The sequence below is a fragment of the Adiantum capillus-veneris genome, chromosome 6, assembly GCF_014529385.1.
Source record: "Adiantum capillus-veneris isolate H3 chromosome 6, ASM1452938v2, whole genome shotgun sequence".
In the NCBI taxonomy this organism is placed as follows: Eukaryota; Viridiplantae; Streptophyta; class Polypodiopsida; order Polypodiales; family Pteridaceae; genus Adiantum; species Adiantum capillus-veneris.
In genome coordinates this window covers 15,475,433-15,503,253 of record NC_140936.1, presented here as the reverse complement: position 1 = coordinate 15,503,253, position 27,821 = coordinate 15,475,433, and the positions used below count along the sequence as shown (strand labels likewise).

The window sequence follows — 27,821 nt, the reverse complement described above, 5'->3', positions numbered from 1 at the left end:
AGGCACCAATGACTTTACATGTAGAAAGCACAATGGTGATAGTGTGATCGACTATATGTTGTTTTCAGAAGCCACTCTAGAATGCATACAAAGCTTTACACTTGGTGAATGGAATCCGGAATCGGATCATAGGATGCTATCTATTGACCTCAAGTGTGGTAAAAGACCCGAGCATGTAGCCTCCAATCATGATGTGAATCATTCGTACCTATGTCTAGACTTCAAACGAGCACTTATATATATTGATATGGTGGACCAAATGTTAAGCACGACAGAACATCAAGAGAGCCCAACATTAGAATGCAAGTGGAAAGTTTTTAAAGAAATAATTTGCTCTTGTGCGAGGGAATGCTTTTTGGTGAAACACATGTCTTGCAAAAGATCTAAGAAGGGTAGCACCAAGAAGAAATGGTTCTACATGGAATGTAGTCAAGCCCGAAAACACTTGCTAGGTTGGATGCAAGCAAAGATAAGGAAGGTTACTTGGAACATTCACACACATACAAAGCACTTGTTCAAAAAAAGAGGAGAAGGTGGGAAGTCAAAAAACAACTTCTTTTTTAGCGCAAGAGAAAGCACATGCATGTGGCAAGTTTTGGCTAAATCTAAAAGGCAAGCATGTTGAGAGCTTTGGTGACTTGACTCTTGAGGATATGTATACGCATCACAAGAACCTCTATGAGCAACCCAATGTTGATAAGGTGGAGTGTTGTAGCTCCCTTCTGTCTATGCCTCCCTTCTTTACCATTGAAGATGCATATTGCATGCTTGAGAAACTTGCTACTCACAAGGCAGGGGACCTTCAAGGTGTCAAGGCTGAAATGATTAAATGGACAAGCAAGAAAACACGATATTGGATATGCGATATGTTTAACCTTGCACTTCAGCATGGTATGCCTCATGATTGTAGTGAATATTGGATCAAACCTTTGCACAAAGGAGGAGATGTAAACAATGTGAACAACTATCGCACTATAATGGTTGGTTCTTTGATGGCAAAGTTATTTGGATGTATCATAGAGATGAAGATAAGTGAATGGGCTGAAAAGAATGGCAAACGTGCGCTAGGCCAAGTAGGTTTTCGAAAGCATCATAGCACTATTGATCACCTTGTCACTCTTCGAGTTCTTATGGAAGCGTCTCGATTGAAAGGAAAAAAGTTGTATTGTTGCTTTGTGGATTTCAAGAAAGCTTTTGACATGGTACCACGAGGAAATCTTTGGAGACGTATGCAAAGCCTTCAAGTGCCGAGAGAATTTATGCATGATGTCTTTCGCATCTACCAAAAAGTGAAATGCTGACTACGTATGGGAGATGGAATTTCAAAATTTTTTGCAAGCACCATTGGTGTCAAACAAGGATGCCCACTTTCCCCAACCCTCTGTGGGCTACTCATTGATGAATTGGAATGCATGGTTCTTGATTTTATGCAACAAGAAGGCATAGAAGAGGTTAAGATCGGAAATGCGGTGATCATGCTTTTGCTTTATGCCGATGATGTAGTGCTCTTGGCACATATCTTAGAAGATGCACAAAAGCTTACGAGTGTCTTGGAACGCTTTTGCCTACATAGCAGGCTGATCGTGAATGGATCCAAAACCAAGGTTATGCTTGTAAAGACCCTCAATGATGAAAATCCATGCATTGTATACAACAATGAGCAACTTGAAGTGGTAGATAGCTTCAAGTACCTTGGCCTTGAGGTTCCATCCAATCATAGATGGAAGGATTGCGCAATGCGTCGCTTGGAAGCCGGAAAGAGGGCTTATTATGCATTTGAGAACATGTGCAATGCTGGAGAGATCAAGTGTTGGGCTCTCAAAAAGTACCTCTTTGACACATTGGTGACACCGGTGCTTCTTTATGGAGTGGAGATGTGGGGTGGTAGCATCGAGAAGTCTACTTGGAAAGAGTTTGAGAATGTCCAAAAGCGTTTTCTTACCAACTTTCTCTAAGTCAAGACACAAACACCCTACATGCTCTTACTTCTTGAGTCCGGATCGCTTCCCATTGAGGTCTTGGGCATACAAAGGGTTGTGGAGTACATGCTTAAGACACAACGTAGCCCTTTGTATTGACTTCCTAGAATCGCATATGAAGCAAGTCAAAAGGTCCAAAAGACATGCAAGAGCAAAATACTAAGTTCAGGGTGGATGCTTGACATCAAGAAATGGTTTGGAAGATGGGATGCATGTCACTTGGTCAAGGATGTGTCGATCGAATCCCAAGTTAATGAAGCCTTCTTACAACGCCAATGTATCACGGCTTGGGAGAAATCTGAAGGTTCTCGCTTCAGGCATTTCACCACACACATTGCCCCAAATTACAAATCTCTCTTCTTCTCCGAACGCGGTAATCGAACCCATCCCTACATCCTTGCGCCCTTCCCATTGAGTGCAATCCGCACCATTGCCTCCATTTGTCTTAGCTCCCATTGTCTACGCTGTGAGATAGGACGTTGGGGCACTGGCGAGGAGTCTCATCGACTTTGCACCTTATGCCCTCGTCAAGTGCGAGAGAGTGAGTACCACACACTACTTGAGTGCTCAGCTTTTGACCACATTAGGTCCTCTTTTCCCCATATATTTAGCCATGAGCTCTCCCTACATACCTTCCTCTCCCAATGACGATGTGGATTCTCTATTGCGACGCTCATTTCAACCATTTTTTAGCATCGAGAGTCACTTGTGACCTCCACTCACACCATGTGACATGTTCATTTGGTCCCATAGGTTATATTTGACCTCCGAGGACGATAATAGAACTATCTATCTATCTATCTATCTCTCTCTCTCTCTCTCTCTCTCTCTCTCTCTATGAGGGTTGGTGAGAACAACGCGTCCACACACACAGAGAGATGCAAAGTTACAACCTCTCTCTCTATTTTTCTCTGTCACTGGCGTTGGCAAAGATACAGCCTTTAATATCACAACGAATTACCAACTCTCTCTCTCTCTAGATATATTATATATATATATATATATATATATATATATATATATATGTATATGAGGTTGTTGAAAACAACGCGTCCACACACACAGAGATGCAAAGTTACAGCCTCTCTCTATTTTTCTCTCTTTCACTGGTGCTCTCTAAGATACAACCTTTAATATCACAACTAATTACCAGCTCTCTCCCTCTCTCTCTCTCTCTCTCTATGAGGTTGCTGAAAACAGCGCGCCGACACACACACAGAGATGCAAAGTTACAACTTCTCTCTCTCTCTCTCTCTCTCTCTCTCTCTTTATCTTGTCTCTTTCACTAGCGTTGGCAAAGATACAGAATCTCTCCCTCTCTAAAAGAATGATCTCTCTCTCTCTCTCTCTCTCTCTCTCCCCCCCCCCCCCCGGCTTGGAGTCAGCCATAACGCATCAGTCCTCTCTCTCTCTCACTCCCCGGTCTGAAGTGATTACGATCTGCAGCAGTCCTATATTTCTCTCTCTCTCTCTCTCTCTCTCTCTCTCTCTCTCTCTCTCCCCCGGCTTGGAGTCAGCCAGAACGCAGTAGTCCTCTCCCTCTCCCTCTCTCTCTCTCTCTCTCTCTCTCTCTCTCTCTCTCTCTCCCCCCCCCTCGGCTTGGAGTGATTACGATCTGCAGCAGTCGCACTCTCTTTCTCTCTCTCTCTCTCTCTCTCTCTCTCTCTCTCTCTCTCCGATAGTAGCATGGAAAAGCAAAGATTTTAAAGCAAAAGAATAAACGAACGAATTCCCTCTTCTACTCTACATCACCTCTGCACGTCCTCCGATCTGTGTCAATGGCTTGCTCAACGAATTACTTCTTCTGCTCTATGTCACCTGTGCATGTCCTCTGCTCTGCACCAATTTCTCTCTCTCTCTCTCTCTCTCTCTCTCTCTCTCTCTCTCTCTCTCTCTCTCTCTCTCTGTGCGCTAGCGAGGACTATAAGAACGCTATCACGCTGCTATAAGAGGTGCTGGCTGCCCGCTTTTCGATCTCTTTTTTAAAAAACCATTGCCATTGCTTTGTCCACCCTCTCTCTTCCTCTCTCTCTCTCTCTCTACATCATGTGGCCAATCACATGTGGCCACATGGCATAGCTAGCGTTGCTCCGAATGAATCAATCTTAGATAAAGATAATCAAGGTAATAATATGTTCCTCAAGACACGTCTTGAGTTCGAAACTCGTCGGATAAACAGCGTCGTCGTTTGTCAATGGCGTCTCCGTTGCTGAAGCTGCTGATAGTGGTGGTGGTGGGCGCTGCATGCAGCTCGGCGGGAGCAGCTGCCTCGTATAGGCAGCCGTTATGCTATAGCTGGCGCTTCAACGTGGAGGTGAACAACGTGCGTGACTGGACGGTGGTGCCGGAGGCCTGTGAATCATACGTGGCCTCCTACATGTCCGGCGACGCTTATCAAGAGGACTCGCGGGAGGCCCTTCAGCAAGCCCTTTCCTTCGCTTATCTTGTCTTCAATTCCTCCTCTTCCGCCTCCTCTCCTGCTTTTTCTTACAACGCCTGGGTGCTTGATATCGACGAAACCAGCCTTTCCAACGCTCCATACTATGCCGAGCACCGTTTCGGGTATGCTCTGCTCTGATCTATTCGCCACACACACACACACACACACACACACACACACACACACACACACACACACAGAGAGAGAGAGAGAGAGAGAGAGAGAGAGAGAGAGAGAGAGAGAGAGAGAGAGAGAGAATGTTTGGACATGCACCGTAGTATTTAATGATCCATGTGAGTAATTGTCGCCTTTTGCTCGTTTACAGAGTCGAGGCTTACAATGACACCCTTTTCAATGCTTGGATTAGTGAAGCTGCGGCCCCTGCTCTCCCTGCGACACTGAACCTTTTCAATACACTCAAAAACTTGGGATTCAGCGTATTCTTTCTGACAGGTAGAAGTGAGGATAAGCGCAATGCTACGATTGCAAATCTTCTGAATGCAGGCTACAGTGGCTGGGAAGGCTTAATCTTGAGGTACTTCCAACTAATCCATCTGTTTCAGCTTTTTGATTGTTCAGCCAGTGTTGTGCAGATGATGCACAAATTTTTTTAACAGTTCAAGCTTCATATATGGGATAAATCCCATCATGAAGTGAATGCAAAGCAATCACATATTCCATAGTTTTTTGAAAAAACTTGTTAGCAACATGTTTTCGATCGTAATGGTGTCTGACTCAGTTACATCCTACATAGACCACTAACTAGTATGATAGGATCCAACTTTAAGAATCTCAAACTGCAAGAGCTGTCTCAACCTCCAATGTCCCTGGACAAGTCTATGAAGCTAGCATCTCCAAATGAACAAGGGTTGGGGCCTGAAGATAGCATCTCCAAATGAACAAAGGTTGGGGCCTTTACTGCAACCAAAAAAGTAGAAGCCTCCCCAACCTGCTTTGGACACTTTGCCAACAATAGCCTTTATCTCCACAATTGTTGCAATGTATAAGCCACAAAAGCAATCAACACATAAATAATGTAATGTGCCAGGTTTTCTAGAGAATGGCACAAGCAAAGCAATCATGTAGTGGCACTTTTTGACAAATGCATCAATGCATTTTCTTTTAAACCCCACAAGATTAAAAAGTGAGTATTTTGAGTCTCGATTTGGGAAACGGATGGAAATTCAAAAAGTAGGGTCACGATCTGGTATCCAACATGCAACTACACAAAGGGTTTATTTTCATTGGCGACAAATCGGAAATTCGTGCTCACGCCAAGGGTACCATGGAGTTCATTCTAGATGGTAGAGGGGGTATGCACACCTCCAAGGTACTCTATGCTCCAAAGTTGGGTTTCCATCTCACGTTGGTGCACAAAGTGTGCAAGTTGGTGGTTTTCATGGAGGATGCAGCACCCAACACGATTAGACTTTGGTAAGGAGGTTAGAGGGGGCACGGTTGAGCAAGGTCTCTATAGGCTCGAGCTCTTTCTTTGGTTACATGTGATCGTTGGCATTATCTTAGGCCATTTGAATGTTGATGTTCTTCGTCATGCTTTTCGTGATCATATAATATAAGGCTTACCAGATGTTGGGAGTAAGCAAGGACAATTAACTTCATGTATTCGTGGAAGTGGCATAGAGACGCTATACCCATGCACTCTACACATCGAGCTACTGCAGTTTTGGAGTTGGTTTACACCTATCTTTGTGGACCTATGGAGACTTCTTCATTGGGTAGAGCTCTTTATTTTATGTTGTTGGTGGATGATTTTAGCCTCTTAACTTGGGTATACTTTATAAGCACAAGAATGAGGCTTTCGAGATTTTCATGAAGTGGCGTACACTTGTGGAGAAGGAGTCCAGCAAAGAGTTGAAAACTATTCGGGTGGAGAGTTTACCTCCAATGCTTTTATACAGTTTTGTGTAGACCAAGGCATCAAATAAGAGCTTGCGAATATTGGATCACCGTCAGAGAATGGAGTTGTGGAGCTGAAGAGTAGGATTGTGCTGGAGATGGCGTGGACAATGCTCGAGCATAGAGTGTAATCACTTCCGGTGAGAAGCACTTTCTTTGCAGTCTGACAAGGGTGGAGAGTTTACCTGTCACAAATTGGTGACGTGGCAGAGCCACCTAGGTGCACACACGCACACATGCATGCTGACATGGAAGCCAGTACAAACGCTCGGAAAATGCGCCGACAGGCTGACGTGGTTGTACGGATTTCTGCAATACGCACTGACTTGGCAGCAGCGTACGGACTTCCCGCTTTTTGCGGTGGCAGTGTATGGATTTTCCGCACGTTATGATGAGAGCTTTTGACCAGTTGCTTTTGGAGATTATGGCTTTTGATTTTAAGATGCTTTTGGGGCTTTGCTTTTAGCAACCCTTTGTAATGTTTATAAGTGGCCTTAGGGGCTCACTTCCCAGAGCATCTGGACAGAGAGTCTGAGAGCGAGCACCCGTGGCCTCAGTTGTACTTTGCTCAAAGATTAATATAAAAATAAATACTGAAAGGGGTGCCAGTCTTTGGGGCCAATATCTCTTAGCACGGAACTACACCGGGCCGTGTCTACTTTTCTTGTGATCTGTGACTAAGTTTGAAGTGAATCTCTGCTGTGTCTCGGTAGAATCTTGACTTGGGGTGTCCAAGCTTGTTACAGGGGTATCTGAGCACGACCAATTTCTCTTGTATCGGGAAATCCGATTCCTTATCTCGCGACACTTATGGACTCCGAAAAGAATCAGTTGACTTCTTCTGCATCCGCTGAGGCGAGAGGAGACCACGCAAGAGATTTAAACGAATTAACAGAGGAAGAGTACGGGCCGCCTTGGCCTACTCAGTACGAGCTGCAAGAGATGCAGCGTCGATAGCAGGTTGACGAGTGTACAAAGCAGATGATTAAATTTGCGAAAGACCCTCAGTTTGCAAAATTTTTGTCTCAGCAATCCATCGTTGAAGTGCACACTCAATGGCAGAAAGCCACCGAACCACCAATCCGACCGGCAATCAAGAAACCTCCTTCTCCGAGGATGTTTACAAAACAAGAACTTCAAGAGGTGGTTCAGACTCAAATCAGTCAGCTTTTGGACACGAGGAATCAATCCAAAAAGCAATTGAAAAAGCAGGGACTTACTACCCTGGTTATTTGGGCCGTCAATCTTCTTTTGCATCTGCAAGAAAGCAGAAGAAGCGTGTACGCTTTGAAGGACTACCCAGTTCTTCTTCTTCCTCTTCTTCCGACATTTCTTCTAGGTCTTTTGACTCGAGCGAGGAGGATAGAAAGGGCAAAAAGCGAAGCAAAAAGCAAAGCTTTGGAAAGGGCAAGAAAAAGGCAAAGATGTAAGGTGCAGCGGATGTGAATGTTGAACTTTGCTCAAGATGAGTGCTCTGAACTATGCTCAAGGGTTCCTTTTACTTATGGAAGGGAGAGCCTTCCGTTCCTTTAGTGAGAGAGTGCAATGGACACAAACAAAGTGGTGAACCCTGTGAATGAAGGTGCATGAGACTGAGAGATATAGAGAGAAGAATACGACACTAGAATGTTGTCAAACCCTCCTCCGAAGGCCCCACTCTCTATGGCGAGAGCGGTCTACTATTGATTGCACAAATCTCTACAATGCTTGGGACTTGCCGACGATGTCGACGACGATGAGGACGACAACGAGACGGGCTGAAATCTGCAAATCTTTATCTGCTGTATTCTGACTCTATGTTTGTGGCGACGGCGATGACGATGATGCGACGACGACGTGCTGAAAATGCAGATGCCGAAATCTGCGTTTTCTGGGTTTAAACTGCAAACGCTCGTTGATTTGACCGTGCGGTGAGGATTTGCTGCGAAAAGGTGAGATTTGTGAGGTTTGGGGGATGCGGTACAGTGTCTACACACTGAAAAGTGAAAACGCTGGTGCTATTCTTGGTTCTGTGGCGATGGAACTGCAAAACACTGATCTGCTATGTTGCTCCAAAAACGCCTGGCTGAATTGGGGGTCTGTTGCAAAAACGCTAGGCTTTTGCTGGTCCTACTGTCGCCGGGGCTGATCTGCAATGCAAAACGCCAAGGCTTGATTGTGGATGAAAACGCTAGGCTTCTGCTTGGCTAAAATGCTAGGTATGCTGATGGGGGGAGTCAAATGCAAAACGCCAAGGCTTGATTGTGGATGAAAACGCTAGGCTTCTGCTTGGCTAAAATGCTAGGTATGTTGATGGGGGGAGTCTTGCTGAGGAGGTGCCTATTGAACTCTTGTTTCTGCTGCCTCTTCTGCCAAAAAGTGCTAGCGCTAGGTTTCTTATGTACTTGCTTATCAAAATTTCCCTACCTAGTTCCCTACAAAAGTCACTTAAAAATAATAAGTGAAAATTGGCTAAAATAGGGAAAATAGGTCTAAGCACTGTAAAAATGCTCCTGATGGGTTCTGATGGTAATCTGATGATCATGCTGTGTGCAACCAAAGGATATGCATCTACTCTAAGTGTCTGGACATGCACGCATAGTTACACGGGACGGGCCCTAGGGCCGGGGAACGGCCGTAACCGGGCCGGGAACTGTCACAAAGTGATGACGTGGCGGACAGCAGAAACCCTAATTTCTGCCAGAAATCCTAAAATTCCTGCAAACCCTAAATTCCGGAAATCGCGGAGGCGGAATATTAAAAAAAAAAAAAAAATTTTTTTTTTTTTTTTTTTTGGGAAAATGATGAGCGACGCGAATTTTGCTTTTGCTTTTTTTTTTTTATAAAAAAAAGAGAAAAGACTCTCAAGAGAGAGAGAGAACTGATGCTTTTGATTTTAAAAGCTTTTGGGGCTCTGCTTTTGGGCATCCCTTGTAACCTTTAAATTAGTGGTGAGGGCCTCACTTCTCGGAGCATCTGGACGCAGAGTCTGAGAGTGAAACCCTAACCGCTCTCTTGTACTTTGATGATTGATTAATACAAAAAGAAATACCGAAAGGGGCGCCAGTCTTTGGGGCCAATATCTCTAGGCACGGAACTCCGCCGGGCCAGTGCAAATCTATTGTGATCTGTGAATTGTTTTGAAGTGGTTATTTGGTGCTGTCGCGGTTGATTCTTGACTTGGAGTGTCCAAGTTTGTTACAGTGGTATCAGAGCACGGCCGATTTCTCTTCTACGGGAAATCCGATCCCCGAATTTTTTTTCCGCGGCACCTATGGCTTCAGGCAATGATCAGTCGACTCCCTCTGCATCTGGAGATGCGGGCTGGGATCACAACGAAGATTCAGACAGAGAGTATGGCCCGCCTCGGCCTACTCAGGCGGAGCAAACAGAGATGGAGCGTCGTCAATTGATTGGCGATGCAACAAAGATGATGCTCAATTTTGCCAAGGACCCGAAGATGGTAAAATATATGAACCAGACCTCTTTGAAAGAGGTACAGATGGAGTGGCAGAGAACCACAACACCACTCCCGAAACCCGCTCTCAAGAAACCTTCTACCTCCAAGAAATATACGGAGAAGGAACTGGAGAACGTGGTTGATGCACGGATTGCTCAGCTTTTCGACGTGCAAAAGAAAGGCAAAAAGCACGGCAAAAAGCACGGCAAAAAGCAGAACAAAGGTACTGACTTCCCGGGATATTTGGGTCGTCAGTCGACATTCGACAAAGCAAAGAAACGGAAGAAGCGTGTTCGATTTGAAGGAGTACCCAGTTCTTCTTCTTCTTCTTCTGACAGTTCTTCTAGCTCCTCGGATTAGAGCGAAGAAGACAAAAAAAAAGCAAAAAGCGAAGCAAGACACAAAGCTTCGGAACGGGCAAGAAAAAGGCAAAGAAGGCTACATCTCGCCCAGAGACTGACAGTTCTCTTGAGGACTCGTCTACAGACAGCTCAGATTCCGATGACGGAAAGTTTTATGCGAACAAGAAGAATTTTTACAAAGCCAACCAGTATGACTTTCTCGAAGATAAAAGCAAGAAAGTCCGAGAGTTTAAGGAAGGTGGCCACTCGATCAAGTTTGATACTTTTCAGGATACTCAGATGCTTCGAAGGCTTTGTCTTTTATACAGTAGTTTGACATCGCTTTCGCGGGAGGACGCTATTCAGAGCACTCCAAGATTCGGAGAGCTGCCTCTTACTCTGAGGGGAATGCTCGTACTTGGTGGTCCACGCTTCTATTAAGCAAGACTGTGCCAGTTACATGGCTGAAATTCAAGAGGCTTTTTATTTCTTCTTGGTTGACTCAAGAGTTTGAGCGAGATATACGAGCTGCTTGGAACCATCTCCGGATGACCAAGAGCGATACAGTGAATTCTTATTGTGAAAGATTCTGGAGCTCTTTTCTACCCGCCTCTTCATTCAAGAAGATCTCGTTCAGAGAACAAATTGAGCGGTTTACCTTGGGTCTACCTACAGAGATCCGAGATCACTGCTTGGAACAGAAGTCAGCTTCTATTCAGGAGTTGATGAGTCATGCGAAGCGGGGCTTTGCCATTCACTCTGGCAGTCTGACCTACCCCACAGATGAGGCCATGACACAACGAGCCAAACAGACTTCTGGGAATGAAAGTAGAATGAAAAAGAGCAACCCAGAGAAAAAAAAAAGGATGCACGACCCAAGCTTACTCCTGAGGAGAGAGCTCGCTTCATCAGAGAGGGGAAGTGCTTTGGATGCGGGAAACATGGACATATTTCCGCAAAGTGCCCTGATAAGGCACAGAAAGAACAGAATGATAAAGACGACGACAGGTCTGAGAGTTCGAGAGCAGCTGAGGAATGTGGCAGAAAAGGCAGATAGAAAAGCAGAACTGGTACCACATGGCGTGGGACTTGCACCGAATCAAATGAATGAAAGTACAAACTTTGCCGTTTTTTTTTGGGGCAAAGTGAAGGATCAGGAAGCTCTTTTGAAGGAGCCAAGGCCAACTTCTTTTCACTTGGAATTGGCGGCTCGATTTGGAACTACGCCCGACAGACTGACGCCACAGGCGGAGGTAGTTCGACTGGCACCCAGATGGGATGTTGCCATTACACCGAGCATTGGCAAACTTCGTTTGCAATGACAGGGGTGTTCAGGGCACGTGAGTGACGTTCTACTCGGGATCCCTTGGTACCACAAGAACTACGCCGTGGTTGACTACCGGGCCGAGAAAGCGACTTTGATAAATGAAGGGCTTAGAGATTGTACTTGATGAACTTCAGTTTTCTTACTCATTCTTTTGGGAGAACTGAACCATGGATAAAAGTTGAATATGTTTTGACCTGAAGAAAAGAACGCCAAGATTTTTTTCTCCACGCTCATGCCGATTGCTTTTGAGAGGGCCTGAAGATCATACCATTGATCTAATATCTGGAAGCACACCACCGAATCGGCCACCTTATTGTGTGAGCCGAGTACAGAATGAAAAGATTATGAACTCAGTGAAAGACCTCTTGGAAAAGGGTCTTGTCCAGCTTAGTACTTCACCGTATTGCTCTCCAGTGTTGTTGATTTTGAAGAAAGACAGATCTTGGAGAATGTGCATCGATTATAGCACTCTCAACGAAATCACCATCAAGAACAGATTTCCGATTCCTAGGATCGATGATATACTCGACAGGTTACAGGGATCCTCGTGCTTTAGCAGGATTGACTTGAAGAGTGGATATCATCAGATCAGGATAGCGCCAGGAGATGTCTACAAGACAGCTTTTCGGACGACTTTTGGGTTATTTGAGTTTTTGGTGATGCCTTTTGGCTTAACCAATGCTCCTGCGACATTTAACCGGATGATGGACAGGATTTTTCGAGAGTACAGGCTATTTGTTGGCACTTTCTTTGACGACATCATTGTTTTCTCGAAGAATGAGGCAGAACACAGAGATCATCTGCTTCAAGTCTTTTAGGCATTACGAGATCACACGCTAGTGATTAATGCAAAGAAAAGTGAATTTTTTCCTACCATGGATACACTTTTTGGAACACATTGTGTCAGCAACACAACAGGAGTGCAAATGGACCCGGCCAAGATAGAGACTATCCGTGATTGGCCCGATTTGAGGAATGTCCATGAAGTTAGAAGCTTCTTGGGACTATGTTCATACTACAGGCGGTTCATACGAAAGTTTGCAGAGGTTGCTTCCCCTTTGCATATCTTGACACAGAAAGGAGTACCTTTTTCGTGGGGACCCACAGAGGTGACTGCCTTTCAGACATTGAAAGAGAAATTGACTACGGGACCTATTTTGACTTTGCCGGACTTGCAGAAGTCATTCGAAGTATATTGTGATGCTTGTGGTCGTAGTCTGGGTGCGGTCTTGATGCAAGAAGGCCATGTCATAGCTTACGAGAGCCGTTTGTTCTCTAGACCGGAGATGACAGCACAGATTTATGAGAAAGAGCTTTTGGCGGTTATCCATGCTCTTACTCAGTGGCGGCATTACCTACTCGGAGCGGATTTTATTGTCTTTACAGACCATCAGAGTTTGCGCTACTTCTTGTCACAGAAGCAGCTTTCGGAAAAGCAGATGCGGTGGGCGAACATCTTGTCACAGTTTCACTTCCAGATTGTCCATGTGCAGGGACAGAAGAATGTGGTGGCAGATGCTTTGTCTCGGAAACCGTTGGTTCTGGCTATTTCCGCGATACATGATAGGAGCTTCGATTATATGGTCGATCAGTGTGCCACAGATACAGATTTTGCAGATATTTTCACACGGATACGGGATGGGGAGACAGTAGCTGGATACTCCCTTCGGGAAGGCTACTTGATGAAAAAGACTATGTTGTGCGTTACACAGCCGTTGAGGGAAAAGGTTATGATTGATTGCCACTTTCCACCTTTTACGGGTCACCGCAGCATTGCTACCACCATGAAAGGGGTAGAGAGAGATTTCTTTTGGCGGAGACTGAAGAAGGATGTGGAAGAGTTTGTGCGCAGTTGCTTGGTATGCTAGAAGGTCAAGTTTGACAGGCATAAGGCACAGGGATTGTTACAGCCTTTACCCATACCCACCCACCCGCCCCTGGGAAAATATTGAAATGGATTTCATTTTTTTTTCTCCCGAGAATACAGAATGATCACGATGATTTTCCGATTACATGGCACGCCTGAGACGATTGTCTCTGACAGAGACCCCAGATTTATGAGTTTGTTTTGGAAGGCAATTTGGGAGAACATTGGGACGCGGTTGCAGTTCTCGTCATCGTTCCACTTGCAGACTGACGGGCAATTTGAGATTGCCAATTCAGTGATTTTAGATTTATTGAAGTCTTGTATCTCGCATCAGAAGACTCAATGGGAAAAGAACTTACCTTTGGTGGAATTTGCCTACAATAACACGATACACTCTTCGACGGGGAAGACGCCATGAGAGATTGTTGAAACTGCTGCGAAGGTTCCATCCTTCCTGAGCACGAAAGATTAGAAATTTGAAGCGGATGAATATTCGCGAGATTTGGATACGGCTTTTGCCAAGGTTCACGAGACTTTACAGAAGTCTCAAGAACGACAGAAAAAGGCAGCGGATCGCCATCGTCGCGACTGGAAACTGAAGGAGGATGATTGGGTGCTCTTACTTTTGAGAAGGCACGCCTAAGAAAGAAAAAGGGAAAGGAGAGGCTTTTTCCAAAGCTTAGTATGTGATACTACGGACCTTTCCAGATTACTGACAAGAAAAATAATGTCTCCTTCCGATTGGAACTGCCAGATACTTGGAGGATTCACAATGCATTTCATGTGAATCTCTTGAAACCTTTTAAAGGTGATGTGCCTGATGATGGGGAGCCTGATGAGCAACCCGAAGTGGAAGAAAACGAGGAGATCCTTGTTCCTGAACAGATTTTGGCACATAATGATACGAAGAAAGGTAAAGTCCGAAGGCGGTTCTTGGTTAAGTTCAAGAACTTTCCTGCATTTGATGCGAAGTGGATGGAGGAGGAGGACCTAGCAGATACTCCTCGGATTGTGAAACTTTACCTCGATGTTTTGGTTTAGCATAGTCTACTCCAAACGGAACCCAGAAACTCAGCTTGGCCGAAGATCTGGTGCAGTGGGATGCACAAGAGGGGAGTCGCTCCACTCCTTTGTCAACAGATGCCTCGATTTTGATACTAAAGTCACTGATGTCTCTTTGAGCTTCAGGGATACTGAGAGCTGACAGTATTCTGCTGGATGACTTTATGAAATGGAATTCCTGATTATGATACTGATTTGTTCTTGACTTCTTGTGAGTGCAGGAACTGATAGCCGAAATGACTGCAGCATTTTGGTCTGATTGATCTCGAATAGACATGGTTGCAATAGGGGTTAGTCAATCGGACATCGATGAGGTCTCGATTGGACCTAGATGTGATTGCTAGCTACATTGCCGATAAATCATGGTCTAAGATCCGAATGAATGTTGAATGTCATGTGATGTCCTGTGATGTCTGGTGATGTCCTGTGATGTCGTGTGATGTGACTGTCGATTTTGTACATGTGCTAGATGTGTGTTCCTAGTACGAAGGTACTAACAGTCAGTGTCTGCTAAGACAGTTTATGGCTTTTGTCGGTTTTGCAGGCGTAATCGCGGTCGATTACAATGCTTTCAAGAGGGGGGTATGTCACAAAGTGATGACGTGGCGGACAGCAGAAACCCTAATTTCTGCCAGAAATCCTAAAATTCCTGCAAACCCTAAATTCCGGAAATCGCGGAGGCGGAATATTAAAAAAAAAAAAAAAATTTTTTTTTTTTTTTTGGGAAAATGATGAGCGACGCGAATTTTGCTTTTGCTTTTTTTTTTTTATAAAAAAAAGAGAAAAGACTCTCAAGAGAGAGAGAGAACTGATGCTTTTGATTTTAAAAGCTTTTGGGGCTCTGCTTTTGGGCATCCCTTGTAACCTTTAAATTAGTGGTGAGGGCCTCACTTCTCGGAGCATCTGGACGCAGAGTCTGAGAGTGAAACCCTAACCGCTCTCTTGTACTTTGATGATTGATTAATACAAAAAGAAATACCGAAAGGGGCGCCAGTCTTTGGGGCCAATATCTCTAGGCACGGAACTCCGCCGGGCCAGTGCAAATCTATTGTGATCTGTGAATTGTTTTGAAGTGGTTATTTGGTGCTGTCGCGGTTGATTCTTGACTTGGAGTGTCCAAGTTTGTTACAGGAACGGCTGGGAACGCCGAGGGACGGACGGAAAACGGGCCGGACGGGCGGGTCGCAGGGGGGCCGGACCGGGGTCGGACAGACCGGACGGGGACGGCAGGGGTCGGATTAAAAAAAGTGGCCGTTTTTGACCGTTTGCAACGGCTCCGTGCAGCCCCAACTACCATATTTTTTAAGCCTTGGCCCTTGGGAGGCTATAAAAGGCTCCCTTGGGCCTCTTAATACTCATAGTCTCAATGCTCAATGCTCATTCCAGTTCCCTCAAGCTCAAGGCTCAAGCTCATTCCATTTCCCTCAAGCTCAAGGCTCAAGTTTGAACTTTGAAGCTCTCCTCTCCCTCTTCTACCCACTTTGAAGCTCTCCTTTACTCTCTCTCCACACAAGCTCTCCTCTAACCCTTCTAACTTCTAAGCTCTACCCTCTCGAGTCTCTCCACCATCATGTCATCTCAAGCCAACTCCACTTCTCAAGCCGCTTCTTCTCGAAGGAGGCCCGCCGTGCAAACGTGGTCGTGGTGGGATGAAGTCGACTTTAGCTCGCGTGGCAAAGGTGGCGGTGCAAGACCATGGACGTGCAAGCTATGTCCATACAAGAGATTGGGTGGTTCAAACAACGTGCGAGCCCATCTTCATGAACCCGGTCACGAGGTGAAGTTTTGCCCTCATGTAGCTCCCGAGAAGAGGTTGGATCTTCTTGAGAAACTCACGGTGTATGAGGTTGCGGAAGCGGCCAAGAGGGGCCGTTTTGTTGCCGTTGATCCCTCCGCCACGGCGACACCGCGAGAGCAAAGGGAAGCCAACCTTGACGACATCTCTCGAACCTTCAAGAGCCATGGATCTACACCGTTCTCTTCCCTTCCGCATCGCCAAACCACTCTCAACGAAAATTGGAATCCTAAATTGAAGGAAGAGGTAGATAGGTCGGTTGCCCGATTCTTCTTCCACGACCACATTGCCTTCCATGCTTCGCGGTGAGTTTCCCTTGGCATATGCACATTGCAATCTTCCATTTTGTATTCATAATGGGTTATAATTTCTCGACTCTCCGTACTAACGCAACATGCTCTATTTTGTGTGGATAGGTCTCTATACTTTCGAACCATGGTTATGAAAATAGGGGAATATGGCTCCTCTTATGTGCCACCTTCATCGGAGAGGCTTCGCACCACCCTCCTTGGCAAAGAGAAGCTTGCCGTGGAGCAAGCGGCCCAAGCAACAAAGGATTTGTGGGAGACCAATGGCGTCTCTCTTCTTGTAGATGGATGGAGCGACACCCGCAAGCGGTCCATCCACGGGGTGGTGGCCTACTCTCGGGGGGAGATGTACTTTGTGGAGTCACATGATGCATCCGATAGTGGCAAGGCCGCCGAGATGCTTGCTGCGGAGTGGACAAGCACCATAGAGATCACCGGCCCGGAGAATGTCCTTTGTATGGTTGCAGATGGAGAGGCGTCAAATAGGGCAGCCGGAGCTATCATTGAGGGCATGTATCCCAGCATCCATGTCACATTTTGCATGGCGCATTGCCTCAATAACCTCCTCAAGGACATAGGGAACTTGTCATGGATTTCACCCACCATTGGTGACGCCTCTCGAATTGTCTCCTTTGTGCTCAACCATCAAAAAGTGCGCCATGAATTCTCAAAGAGGAGCCACTTGTCTTTGCTCAAATATTCAGAGACAAGATTTGCACTCAATTGGCTTATGCTAGGCCGCTTGTCTACATGTGGCGGAGCCTTAAGGGGCCTCTTTCTCAGTGATGAGTTCCAGGCCATGCGGGAGTCTACATCAGCAGTAGGATTGAAATGCCGAGAATGGGCCGACGACGCTGCTTGGTGGGAGGAGGTGAAGACTCTTGACGCCATGGTCAAGCCTATTCTACACCTACTTCGAGTGGTGGATGGCTTGCAGCCATGCATTGGCAAAGTCTACGAAGCCATGGATCGGATGATAGAGGCACTTGAGAAGCTTGTGCCTGACCCTGTTCAGTATGTGGAGATTCATGGCTTGTGTGAGTCGAGGTGGAATGGATACTACTCTCCACTTCATGCGGCAGCTTATGTGCTTGACCCTGAGTTTCAAGGAAGGCGTCAAGAGACCGACAAGGAGGTGAGCAAAGGATGGCGGCTTGCATTGGAGCGCCTTGAGCCTAGCAGTGACATTAGGCGCAAGATTAGAGACGAGCTACTCAACTACAGGCAAAAGAAGGGCTCCTATGGATGTGTAGATGCACAGCTTGATCGCAACAAGATTGGCTCGGTTTTGTGGTGGGAGGACTATGGAGGAGATGGCCCACATTTGCAGCGCTTGGCTGTTCGTGTCCTTAGCCAAGCATGTACCACTAGTTGCTTGGAGCAACTATGGAGTGTGTACAACCACATTGCCTCTAAGAAGAGGAATCGCCTTGGCGTTCAGAGGGCCAATGATTTGGTGTTTGTGAGCGCTAACTTGCGCATGCTTGCCAAGAGCGTCACACACAAGGCAGATCCTTTCACTGAGTGGGAGATGGCACAAGAGAATCCATCTATGGCCGATACTCTTTTGGAGGAGCTAGAGGAGGATTTCGAGCCTCAATGCGAGCCTCCCGAGCCGGAGCCCTCATACGTTGCTGACGACCTCGACTACGACGACGATGTGGAGATTCAGCAGGCGAGCACTTCTTGAGTTTGATGATCATTGATCACTCGACTCTCGAGTCTAGACTCTTGAGTCTACGACTCTACCTACTACATAGCCCTTTGTACTTTTTGTTATCCTTGAGGCCTCAGGCTTGTCCTAAGTCCTTTAGGCTTTTTGACTCTTGAGCCCTTGTGGCATGCACTTCTCATTTTGTATCCATCGATCATCGATGTTTTATTAGCACATTTCAGTCTATATGACTCGTGTTCTTTGGTCTATTTAGTGTAAATTTATGGTCAAAGTGATGCTCTATGTGTGTGGCATGTGTGTAGGTCAAAAAATGCCAAAAAAACTCCTTTTTTTTTTTTTGCCGTTCCGATCCCCGTCCCCGTTTCCTAACTTTTGCCGTCCCGACCCCGACCCGCCGTCCCATGTAACTATGCATGCACGGTCTACGAACAGACTCACAAATGTGCCAGAACACTTCCTAATCTAGATTGACTGAACTGGACTGAACCCTTGTCATGAAGTAGCTTGTCCACGTACACAGATTTAGATGTGCATGTGACATCCCCTCCTTTTCAAAGTGAGGTTGTTAGGTGGAGCGGAAGTGAATGTTGAACTTTGCTCAAGATGAGTGCTCCGAACTGTGCTCAAGGGTTCCTTTTACTTTCCGAAGAGAGAGCCTTCCGTTCCTTTAGTGAGAGTGCAATGGACACCAACAAAGTGGTGAACATTGTGAATGAAGGTGCTGAGACTGAGAGATAAGAGAGAGAAGAATACGACACCAGAATGTTGTCAAAACCCTTCTCCGAAGGCCCCACTCTCTATAGCGAGAGCGGTCTACTATTGATTGCACAAATCTCTACAATGCTTGGACTTGACGACGATGTCGACGACGATGAGGACGACAACGAGACGGGCTGAAATCTGAAAATGCTAAGGGCTGAAATTTGCAAATCTTTATCTGCTGAATTTTGACTCTATGTCGGTGACGGACGATGCGACGACTACGCGCTGAAAACGCAGATGCTGAAATCTGCGTTTTCCGGGCTGAAACTGCAAACTACACTAGATCTGACCGTGTGGCGAGGATCTGTTGTGGGAAGGTGAGATCTACGAGGTTCGGGACTTCTTCTGCTGTGTCTAAATGCTGAAAACTGAAAACGCTGGTGCTTACTGAGGTTCTGTCGCGATGAATCTGCAAAACGCCGAGACTGATCTGCAAACCAAAAACGCTAGGGCTGAAAACTGTCCTGCTTGTGGAAATCTGCTAACGCTAGGGTTTCTCTGTGGTCTTGCTGTCGCCAGGCTATTGCAATCATCAATGCAAAAAATGCTGGCTGATCTTGGTGCAAAACGCTGGCTTGTTTCTGAGCTAGGTCTATTGATGGGGGTCCTGTTGAGAAGGTGTCACGTGACACATCCCAACCCTATGTGTCCGTGGACAAGCTACACCATAGCAGGGTTTCCGTCAAGTCCAGTCAAGTTAGATTAGAAGTGATCTGGCACTTTTGTGAGTCTATTCGTAGACCGTGCATGCCCAGTCACTTAGTGTAGATGCATATCCTCTGGTTGCACACTGCATAAGCATAAGCATTTCCATCAGAGTCAGTTTGGGGATTTTTGAGATGACTTTATCCCATTTTTCCCTATTTTTGACATTTTTCACTTATTTATTAAGTGACTTTTGTTGGGTACTCAGTAGGGCAAATTGGGTAAGTTAATATATAAGCAAACCCAAGTTAGCACAAATTGGCAGATGAGCAAAGGCACAACAGGCTTCCCCAAGCAACAGGTGTCCAACCCTCTCTTAGCAAGAACCTCTCCTACCTTGGCGAGACCACCCTCCATCAACCAGCGTTTTTATCCTTCGCTTGCACCTCCCCTATCTGGCGTTTCCTCATCAAGCCCACATCGCCAGCAAGACAGCAAACCTAGCGTTTTATCTCTGGTCCTCAGCAGCGTTTTTCAGCAGCACTAATGCCAGCCAGCAATCACCAAGTTTGGAGGTTTTTCACCGTCAACAGGCAGCAGCAACTAGATCCTACCATCGCTAGTTTTGCCTTGAAAATCAGCAGCGTTTCCAAGCCCAAAACGCAGCCAGAATCAGCCTTCAAACTGCAGGAAATTCAGCGTTTTTACATCAGTTCCAGACCTTGGAAACATAGCAGATCATCAGCGTTTTCCAAGCCAGTAACAGTCTCCAAAAACGCAGCCTGAAAACCCTAGAACCAGCGTTTTATTCAGCCCTAAAACCTCAGCAAAACAGGGAATTTCAGCCCCTCAGAAGTTACCGGATTTTCAGCCTCTAAGCCTTTGTGGACAGCAGATACCAGGAGGTCCAGATCAGCCCATAAACAATCACAGTTTTTCAGCCACGAAGCCGTCGTCGTCATCACTGTCGTCATCATCGACATAGTCCCATTGCATCAGTCCATTGCATTCGCATTGTACGCTTTTGTGCAATCAAGTAGACCACTCTCGCCGACGAGAGTGGGGCCTTCGGAGGAGGGTTTTACAACCTCTCGGTGTCGTATCTCTTCTCTCTCCTTCTCTCAATCTCATTCACTTGCACGCACAATCCACTCACTTTCTTCGTGATCATAGCATTCTCCATAAGACGGAAAGCTCTCTCTTTCCCTAAGAACTAAAAGGAACCTTGAGCAATAAAGATCACTAATCTTGAGAAAAAACAAATTCATTCCGCTGCACCTTACATTGGTATCAGAGCTTTGGAAGTGTTCTGCATTACTCAAGGAAAGAACCACAAGAACCACAAGATTTTTTTTTGCTTGTTATGATCGCACGAACCCAAGTTTACTTGGGCGTGGTGATTCCTAATCGTGTTTTGTTGAAGAGTGACAGAAATCCCAAGAAAGAAGGGCTTGTCCAGCCTCCCCTTGTGTCTCTTTTCACTCATTGAGAGCGGACCGTGCACTTAGCGGCCGGCCAATCGACGTGAGGTGGGAAAAAGCAACCTTGGTGTGAGCGCAAGGCCGCCAAGGGGTGCGCCCGCAGAAAGGAGTAGAACTCAGGCGAAGAGAAGATCCTTCTCCAACGCGATTAGCAATCGAAAGAACCCCTCAAGAACCTCAAGAACCTCAAGAACCCAAGATTCTCACGAATCAAGGACCTCAAGAACCTCAAGACCCTCAAGACCCTCAAGACCCAAGTTCCTCGCGAGCTTAAGACCTCAAGATCATAGTGCATGGTCATCACCCAAAGCGGCATGGATACTTCGCATTCAGGTGATGAGCATGAGAGAGGCGACGAAGGATTCTCCCCACCAGGAGATTTTTCCAAACCTCCCCCTTCGCCATCTACGCCAAACCCTATGGAGGCAATGATGAAGCAAATGATAGCCATGATGGATAGACAGGAAGACAAGCGCCTTGCTTTAGAACGCGAGCGCGACAAAAGAAACGCAAGATTGACCGCACAACAAGAAGAAAATCGACTTGCTCTCGAACGAGAGCGCGCTGAACAAAAAGAACGCAAAGCAGAAAGGGACGCTGAGCGAGAAGCTCAAAGGGAGATTCGTAATCAAGAATTTATTTCCCATGTCCTAGCCTCGCAGACCGAACCACCCAAAGATCGTGGAAGTTCGTCAAGTGGTGCAAGCCACGACACGGATTTCAACCATCCAGTCACAGAAAAGTTGACTTTCAGTAAGTATGACGGTAAGATGGATGCTACAGTTATTCATTCTTGGTTGCATCAATTTAATGCTTATTTTGCGACAACGAAGAAAACAGGAAATAGCAAAGTTTTGACGGCAGCTATGTACCTTGCCGGTGATGCCATCAATTGGTACCATGCATGGCAAGAGGCACAGCTAGCCGTGCATTTAGAGGCAGCCGACGATTTTACGCCCCTCTCTTTTAGTTGGGCTGATTTCCAAGACAAGCTCAAGGTGCGGTTTGTGCCACCTTAGTACCTTGCACGCTTGAAAGAGGATTGGCGTAATCTCAAGCAACATGGTATGCCAGTCATGTCTTTTTCTAACCGTGTTTTGCAGCTAGGCACTCAACTACGCAAGTCAGATGATGAGCGCAAAGAGGCTTTTCTCTTTGGGTTAGACGAATACATCAAGTTTGACGTTGAAGTCTTTGACCCCACGGATCTCAACAAGGTGGTAGCAATCGCTCTCGCCCAAGAGATGAAGCACAACAAGGGAAAGCCTAAGGAGAACAAGTCTTCTCAAGGGACATCTCAGAATTCTCAGAACACACAGAATGGTAAGAACGGTAAGAATGATAAGAATGGTAATTCTTCTAGCCCTTCTTTCTCTAATTCCTCGGAAAAGAACTCTCACAATGAATCTAAGGGTAAAGCTAAAGCACCTGCAAAACCTAAGCTAACCCCTGATGAAAAAGCTTCTCAAGGAATTATAGGGGGATACATCACGGCGGAAGAACAAGTGATTTATGCTAAAGAAGGTAGATGTTTTCAATGTCACATTAAGGGTCACATTAAGAAAAACTATCTTAAGACAGTCCCACCTAAAGAACCAAAGGCACCCACAACTACCACAAACTCTGTCACAACACAACCAGCATCTTCTTCTGACTCTGACACACATTGATGAATCTCTCTTGAAGTGTTATGGTCATGTAAAAGGACAGCGTTTCATCATATTGTTTGATCCAAGTAGTATGCATGATGTGATTAGTTCCCCTCTTGTTGAGAGAGCTCGCCTAGAGGTTAGTCAGAAATCTCCTCTCGAGGTCTGGCTTTGCTCTTGGTATGGACTCTCTCATCACGAAGGAGTGCCTTGATGTGATGTTTACCGTTCAACAAGCTTCTTTTCGAAGGAAATTTATGGTGTCTCCTCTCTCAGGATGTGAGATGATTTTGGGCATAAAATGGTTTCGTGAACTCAACGCTCTCATTGATTTTGAAGCTAACACTCTCATTTTACATGCCAAATCTGATTCCCCCCTCATCATTCGTGCCGAGGAGGGCTTGCATTCTTTGCCTCTCATCTCGCATGTACAGGTAAAGCGTGAATTACGACGAGGAGCACAAGCGGCATTCATCTATGCTGCCCCAGTTTCCCAGAGCATTCAGGCTCCGGGTAAGTATTCGGAGTTGTTTACGAAATTTAAACATCTCTTTTTGCAAGATGATCTTCCACCTCGTCTTCCACCGGAGCGGCCGGAGGACCATCGCATCGAGCTTATGGAGGGAGCGCAGCCGGTCAGTAAGGCTCCCTACTGTTTGAACAAGTCACAGGAGGAAGAGTTAGAGCGACAACTCACGGAGTTGGTGGCTAGAGGATTCATACGTCCTAGTGTAAGTCCTTTTGCTGCCCCTATTTTGTTCGTTCGCAAGAAGGATGGTTCGTCTCGTTTGTGTGTTGATTACAGAGCATTAAACAAGATGACCGTCAAGAACAAGTTTCCGATGCCTCGCATTGAGTATATCCTCGATATGCTCAATGGGGCAAAGGTTTTCAGCAAGGTCGATCTCAAAAGTGGATACCATTAGGTACGGGTATTCAAAGGCGACATTTTCAAGACCGCCTTTCGCACCGAGCGACGGCAATGGGAGTATATTGTGATGCCTTTTGGATTGACAAGAGCCGTGGGTACGTTCAATCGTTTCATGGTAGGTCGTTTCGGTGACATGGTAGGTGTATGTGTGTTCATCTTTTGAGATGATATTCTCATTTTTTCTGCATCGTGGGAACAACATGAAAGAGATGTTGAAAGGGTACTAACTCGTTTGAATGAGTGTCAGTTGTACATTGCAGCTAAGAAGTCTGAATTTTTTCTTACTAAAGTTACTTATCTGGGTTATATCATTTCTGCAGATGGCGTCAAGCTAGACTCCGCGAAGGTGGAACAGGTTCGTAATTGGGATTTGCCCAAAACTGCATATGACATGCGTTCTTTTCTTGGTTTATGTCAAGCATATAGTTCGCACATAGAGAATTTTGCACGCATTGCTGCACCTATGACTGATGTTTTGAAAGGGGTAAAGACTCGCCGTCAGCGCGTAGACTTGCTCGAGGCAGCCATTGAGGCTTTCGCAGCTCTCAAGGTTGCGGTGACAGAAGCACTGTGTCTTATCCTTGCCTCTTGGGATGACCCCTTTGAGGTATGGACGGATGCGAGCAATGTCGCCATAGGCGCTGTGCTCCAGCAACATGGTCGTCCTGTAGCTTTCCTTATCCGGAAGCTCAAAAGTGCGGAAAAGAATTATTCAGTTTATGATAAAGAACTTTTGTCTGTCATTCACTCTCTTAAGCATTGGAAGCATTTCTTGTATGGTAGAGAGTTTACAGTACGTACAGATCATCAAGCCCTCAAGTGGCTCCAGTCTATGCCTAGTGCACATTGGAGTGATCGCCAAGCACGGTGGTCCCAATTTTTTGAGCAATTTGGAGGTTTGATTGAGTATGTGCCTGGAAAAGCTAACCCTGTTGCAGATGCGTTGAGTCGCAAAGGACAGATTTTGGCTCTTGAGTCAAGAACCACATTTTCTATACAGGGTGAGTCTTTTGACAGCATGAAGAATCAGTATGCAGATTCGGAGTTTGGTAAGTATTGGTTGCAGCTCTTGCTTCCCAAGGGCCCAGCAACTATCTCATTCATGATGGATTGTTATTTTTTCGTCAGCGTCTATGTGTGTTGCCCTCTCTCAGGCCAGCCATATTGCATGATGCACATGACTCTCTCACAGGTGGGCACAAGGGTATGAACACCACATTGGAAAAGGTTGAACGATTTTTCTTTTGGCCTAAAATGCGAAAAGAGGTGTTTAGTTATGTCACAAATTGCACTATATGTCAAAAAGTAAAAGCTCCTCAAGGTAAGCAGCAAGGTGTCTTGCTTCCGTTGCCTATTCTCGAGGGACCTTTTCAGGATATCTCTATGGATTTTGTGACTAACTTACCACCAAGTCAGCATTCAAAGAACACTCAATGTTTAACTATTGTTGATTGTTTCAGCAAATTTTGCATGTTAATTCCTTGCAAGGCCACAGTTACTGCACAAGATGTTGCACGATTGTTCATAAAGCATTGGTATCCCCTCTGTGGTTTGCCAAAGTCCATTGTTTCAGATAGGGATGTTAAGTTTACGTCCAACTTTTGGCGTGCACTGCCACAAAGTTGAATTTTTTATCTGCTTTTCATCCACAGTCAGATGGTCAAACGGAAATTTATAATCAGTTAGCTTTTGATGTGTTGAAGTCTTATGTTCCTGATCAGCAGTTTCAATGGGAGCTCTATCTCCCATTGGTACATGCTATTCTCAATGATTCCTTCTCTTCTACTATTGGTCGAACTCCGTATGAGGCAGCTTTTGGCCGCTGATTCCAGTCATTGTTGACTCGATCGGTCAGTCAAATGCCTGATGCCAATGCTGAGAGTCAGTCATTGGATGAGATTTCTGAGAGTGTGAAGCTTCGGCTAAGCAAGGCTCAGGAATCTTATTCTCGACAGGTTAACAAGCATCGTCAGGAGGTCTCGATCAAGGAAGGAGATTGGGTGTATCTACGAATTATGAAACAACGTCTTAAGCAAGTTGGAAAGAAATGTCCTAAATTATCTTTTTGTATGTATGGTCCATTTCTAATCATCAAAAAGATTAATGAGGTTTCAATGAAATTGAAGTTGTTTAACTCATGGTCAATGCACAACGTTTTCCATGTTTCTTGGTTGAAAGTGTTTCAGGGAACACCTCCAAAGGACGTTTCAGAAGAAGAAGAACCGGAGATCATCGATGAAGCAGAAGTCATGGAGCCGGAGCAAGTATTGTTGCATCGGTTTCGCCATGGTTCGAAGAAACAAGTACGACAGTATTTTTTGAAATTCAAAGATCGAGGAACCCATGAAGCGGTGTGGGTAGATGAAGAGTTCTTCAAGGATTATCCAGAGTTGTTGGCAGACTACAAGGAAGCCATGCAGCTCGGTACCAGTACCTCACTTTAAAAAGGAGGGGATGTCACGTGACACATCCCAACCCTATGTGTTCGTGGACAAGCTACACCATAGCAGGGTTTCCGTCAAGTTCAGTCAAGTTAGATTAGAAGTGATCTGGCACTTTTGTGAGTCTATGCGTAGACCGTGCATGCCCAGTCACTTAGTGTAGATGCATATCCTCTAGTTGCACACTGCATAAGCATAAGCATTTCCATCAGATTCCATCAGAGTCAGTTTGGGGATTTTTGAGATGACTTTATCCCATTTTTCCCTATCTTTGACATTTTTCACTTATTTATTAAGTGACTTTTGTTGGGTACTCAGTAGGGCAAATTGGGTAAGTTAATGTATAAGCAAACCCAAGTTAGCACAAATTGGCAGATGAGCAAAGGCACAGCAGGCTTCCCCAAGCAACAGGTGTCCAACCCTCTCTTAGCAAGAACCTCTCCTACCTTGGCGAGGTCACCCTCCATCAGCCAGCGTTTTTATCCTTCGCTTGCACCTCCCCTATCTGGCGTTTCCTCATCAAGCCCACATCGCCAGCAAGACAGCAAACCTAGCATTTTATCTTTGGTCCTCAACAACGTTTTTCAGCAGCACTAACGCCAGCCAGCCATCACCAAGTTTGGAGGTTTTTCACCGTCAACAGGCAACAGCAACTAGATCCTACCATCGCTAGTTTTGCCTTGAAAATCAGCAGCGTTTCCAAGCCCAAAACGCAGCCAGAATCAGCCTTCAAACTGCAGGAAATTCAGTGGTTTTACATCAGTTCCAAACCTTGGAAACATAGCAGATCATCAACGTTTTCCAAGCCAGTAACAGTCTCCAAAAACGCAGCCTGAAAACCCTAGAACCAGCGTTTTATTCAGCCCTAAAACCTCAGCAAAACAGGGAATTTCAGCCCCTTAGAAGTTACCGGATTTTCAGCCTCTAAGCCTTTGTGGACAACAGATACCAGGAGGTCCAGATCAGCTCATAAACAATCACAGTTTTTCAGCCACGAAGCCGTCGTCGTCATCACTGTCGTCATCATCGACATAGTCCCATTGCATCAGTCCATTGCATTCGCATTGTACGCTTTTGTGCAATCAAGTAGACCACTCTCGCCGACGAGAGTGGGGCCTTCGGAGGAGGGTTTCACAACCTCTCGGTGTCGTATCTCTTCTCTCTCCTTCTCTCAGTCTCATTCACTTGCACGCACAATCCACTCACTTTCTTCGTGATCATAGCATTCTCCATAAGACGGAAAGCTCTCTCTTTCCCTAAGAACTAAAAGGAACCTTGAGCAGTAAAGATCACTAATCTTGAGAAAAAACAACATTCATTCCGCTGCACCTTACAGAAGGTGCCTGTTGAACGCGAAGTTCCTGCTACCTCTTTTGCCAGATTTGCTAGAGCTAGGTTTTCTTATATACTTCACTTGCTAATTTGTGTAACAGACTTGGACACTCCAAGTCAAGAATCTACCACAACACCACAAATAATCACTTCAAACAGTTCACAATTGATTAGACACTGGCCGGGCGAAGTTTCGTGCCTAGAGATATTGGCCCCAAAGACTTGCGTCCCTTTCGATATTTCTGTGTATTAATCTGTGTTCAAAGTACAAGAGTGTAGGCAGGCGCTCACACCCAGACTCTGCGTCTAGATGCTTTGAGTTGTGAGAGGCCTATCCACGTATTTAAAGGTTACAAGGGATGCTAAAAGCAGAGCCCAAAAGCTGAAATCAAAAGCTTTAATAATTAAAGCACAAGCTTTCTTTGCCTCT

General features: G+C 45.7%; 1 protein-coding gene across 1 annotated transcript in view; it reads left to right on the top strand.

The window, feature by feature from the left end:
- Nucleotides 1-4,136: 4,136 nt before the first annotated feature.
- The window catches only part of LOC147455184 (acid phosphatase 1-like), a 78,898-nt gene continuing 55,213 nt past the window's right edge, over nt 4,137-27,821 (top strand). Inside the window, exons 1-2 of the mRNA XM_086514016.1 lie at nt 4,137-4,541; nt 4,745-4,954. Coding sequence (XP_086370142.1) covers nt 4,174-4,541; nt 4,745-4,954 — 578 coding nt within the window. The 5' untranslated portion in view covers nt 4,137-4,173. The remainder of the gene's footprint in view (nt 4,542-4,744; nt 4,955-27,821) is intronic.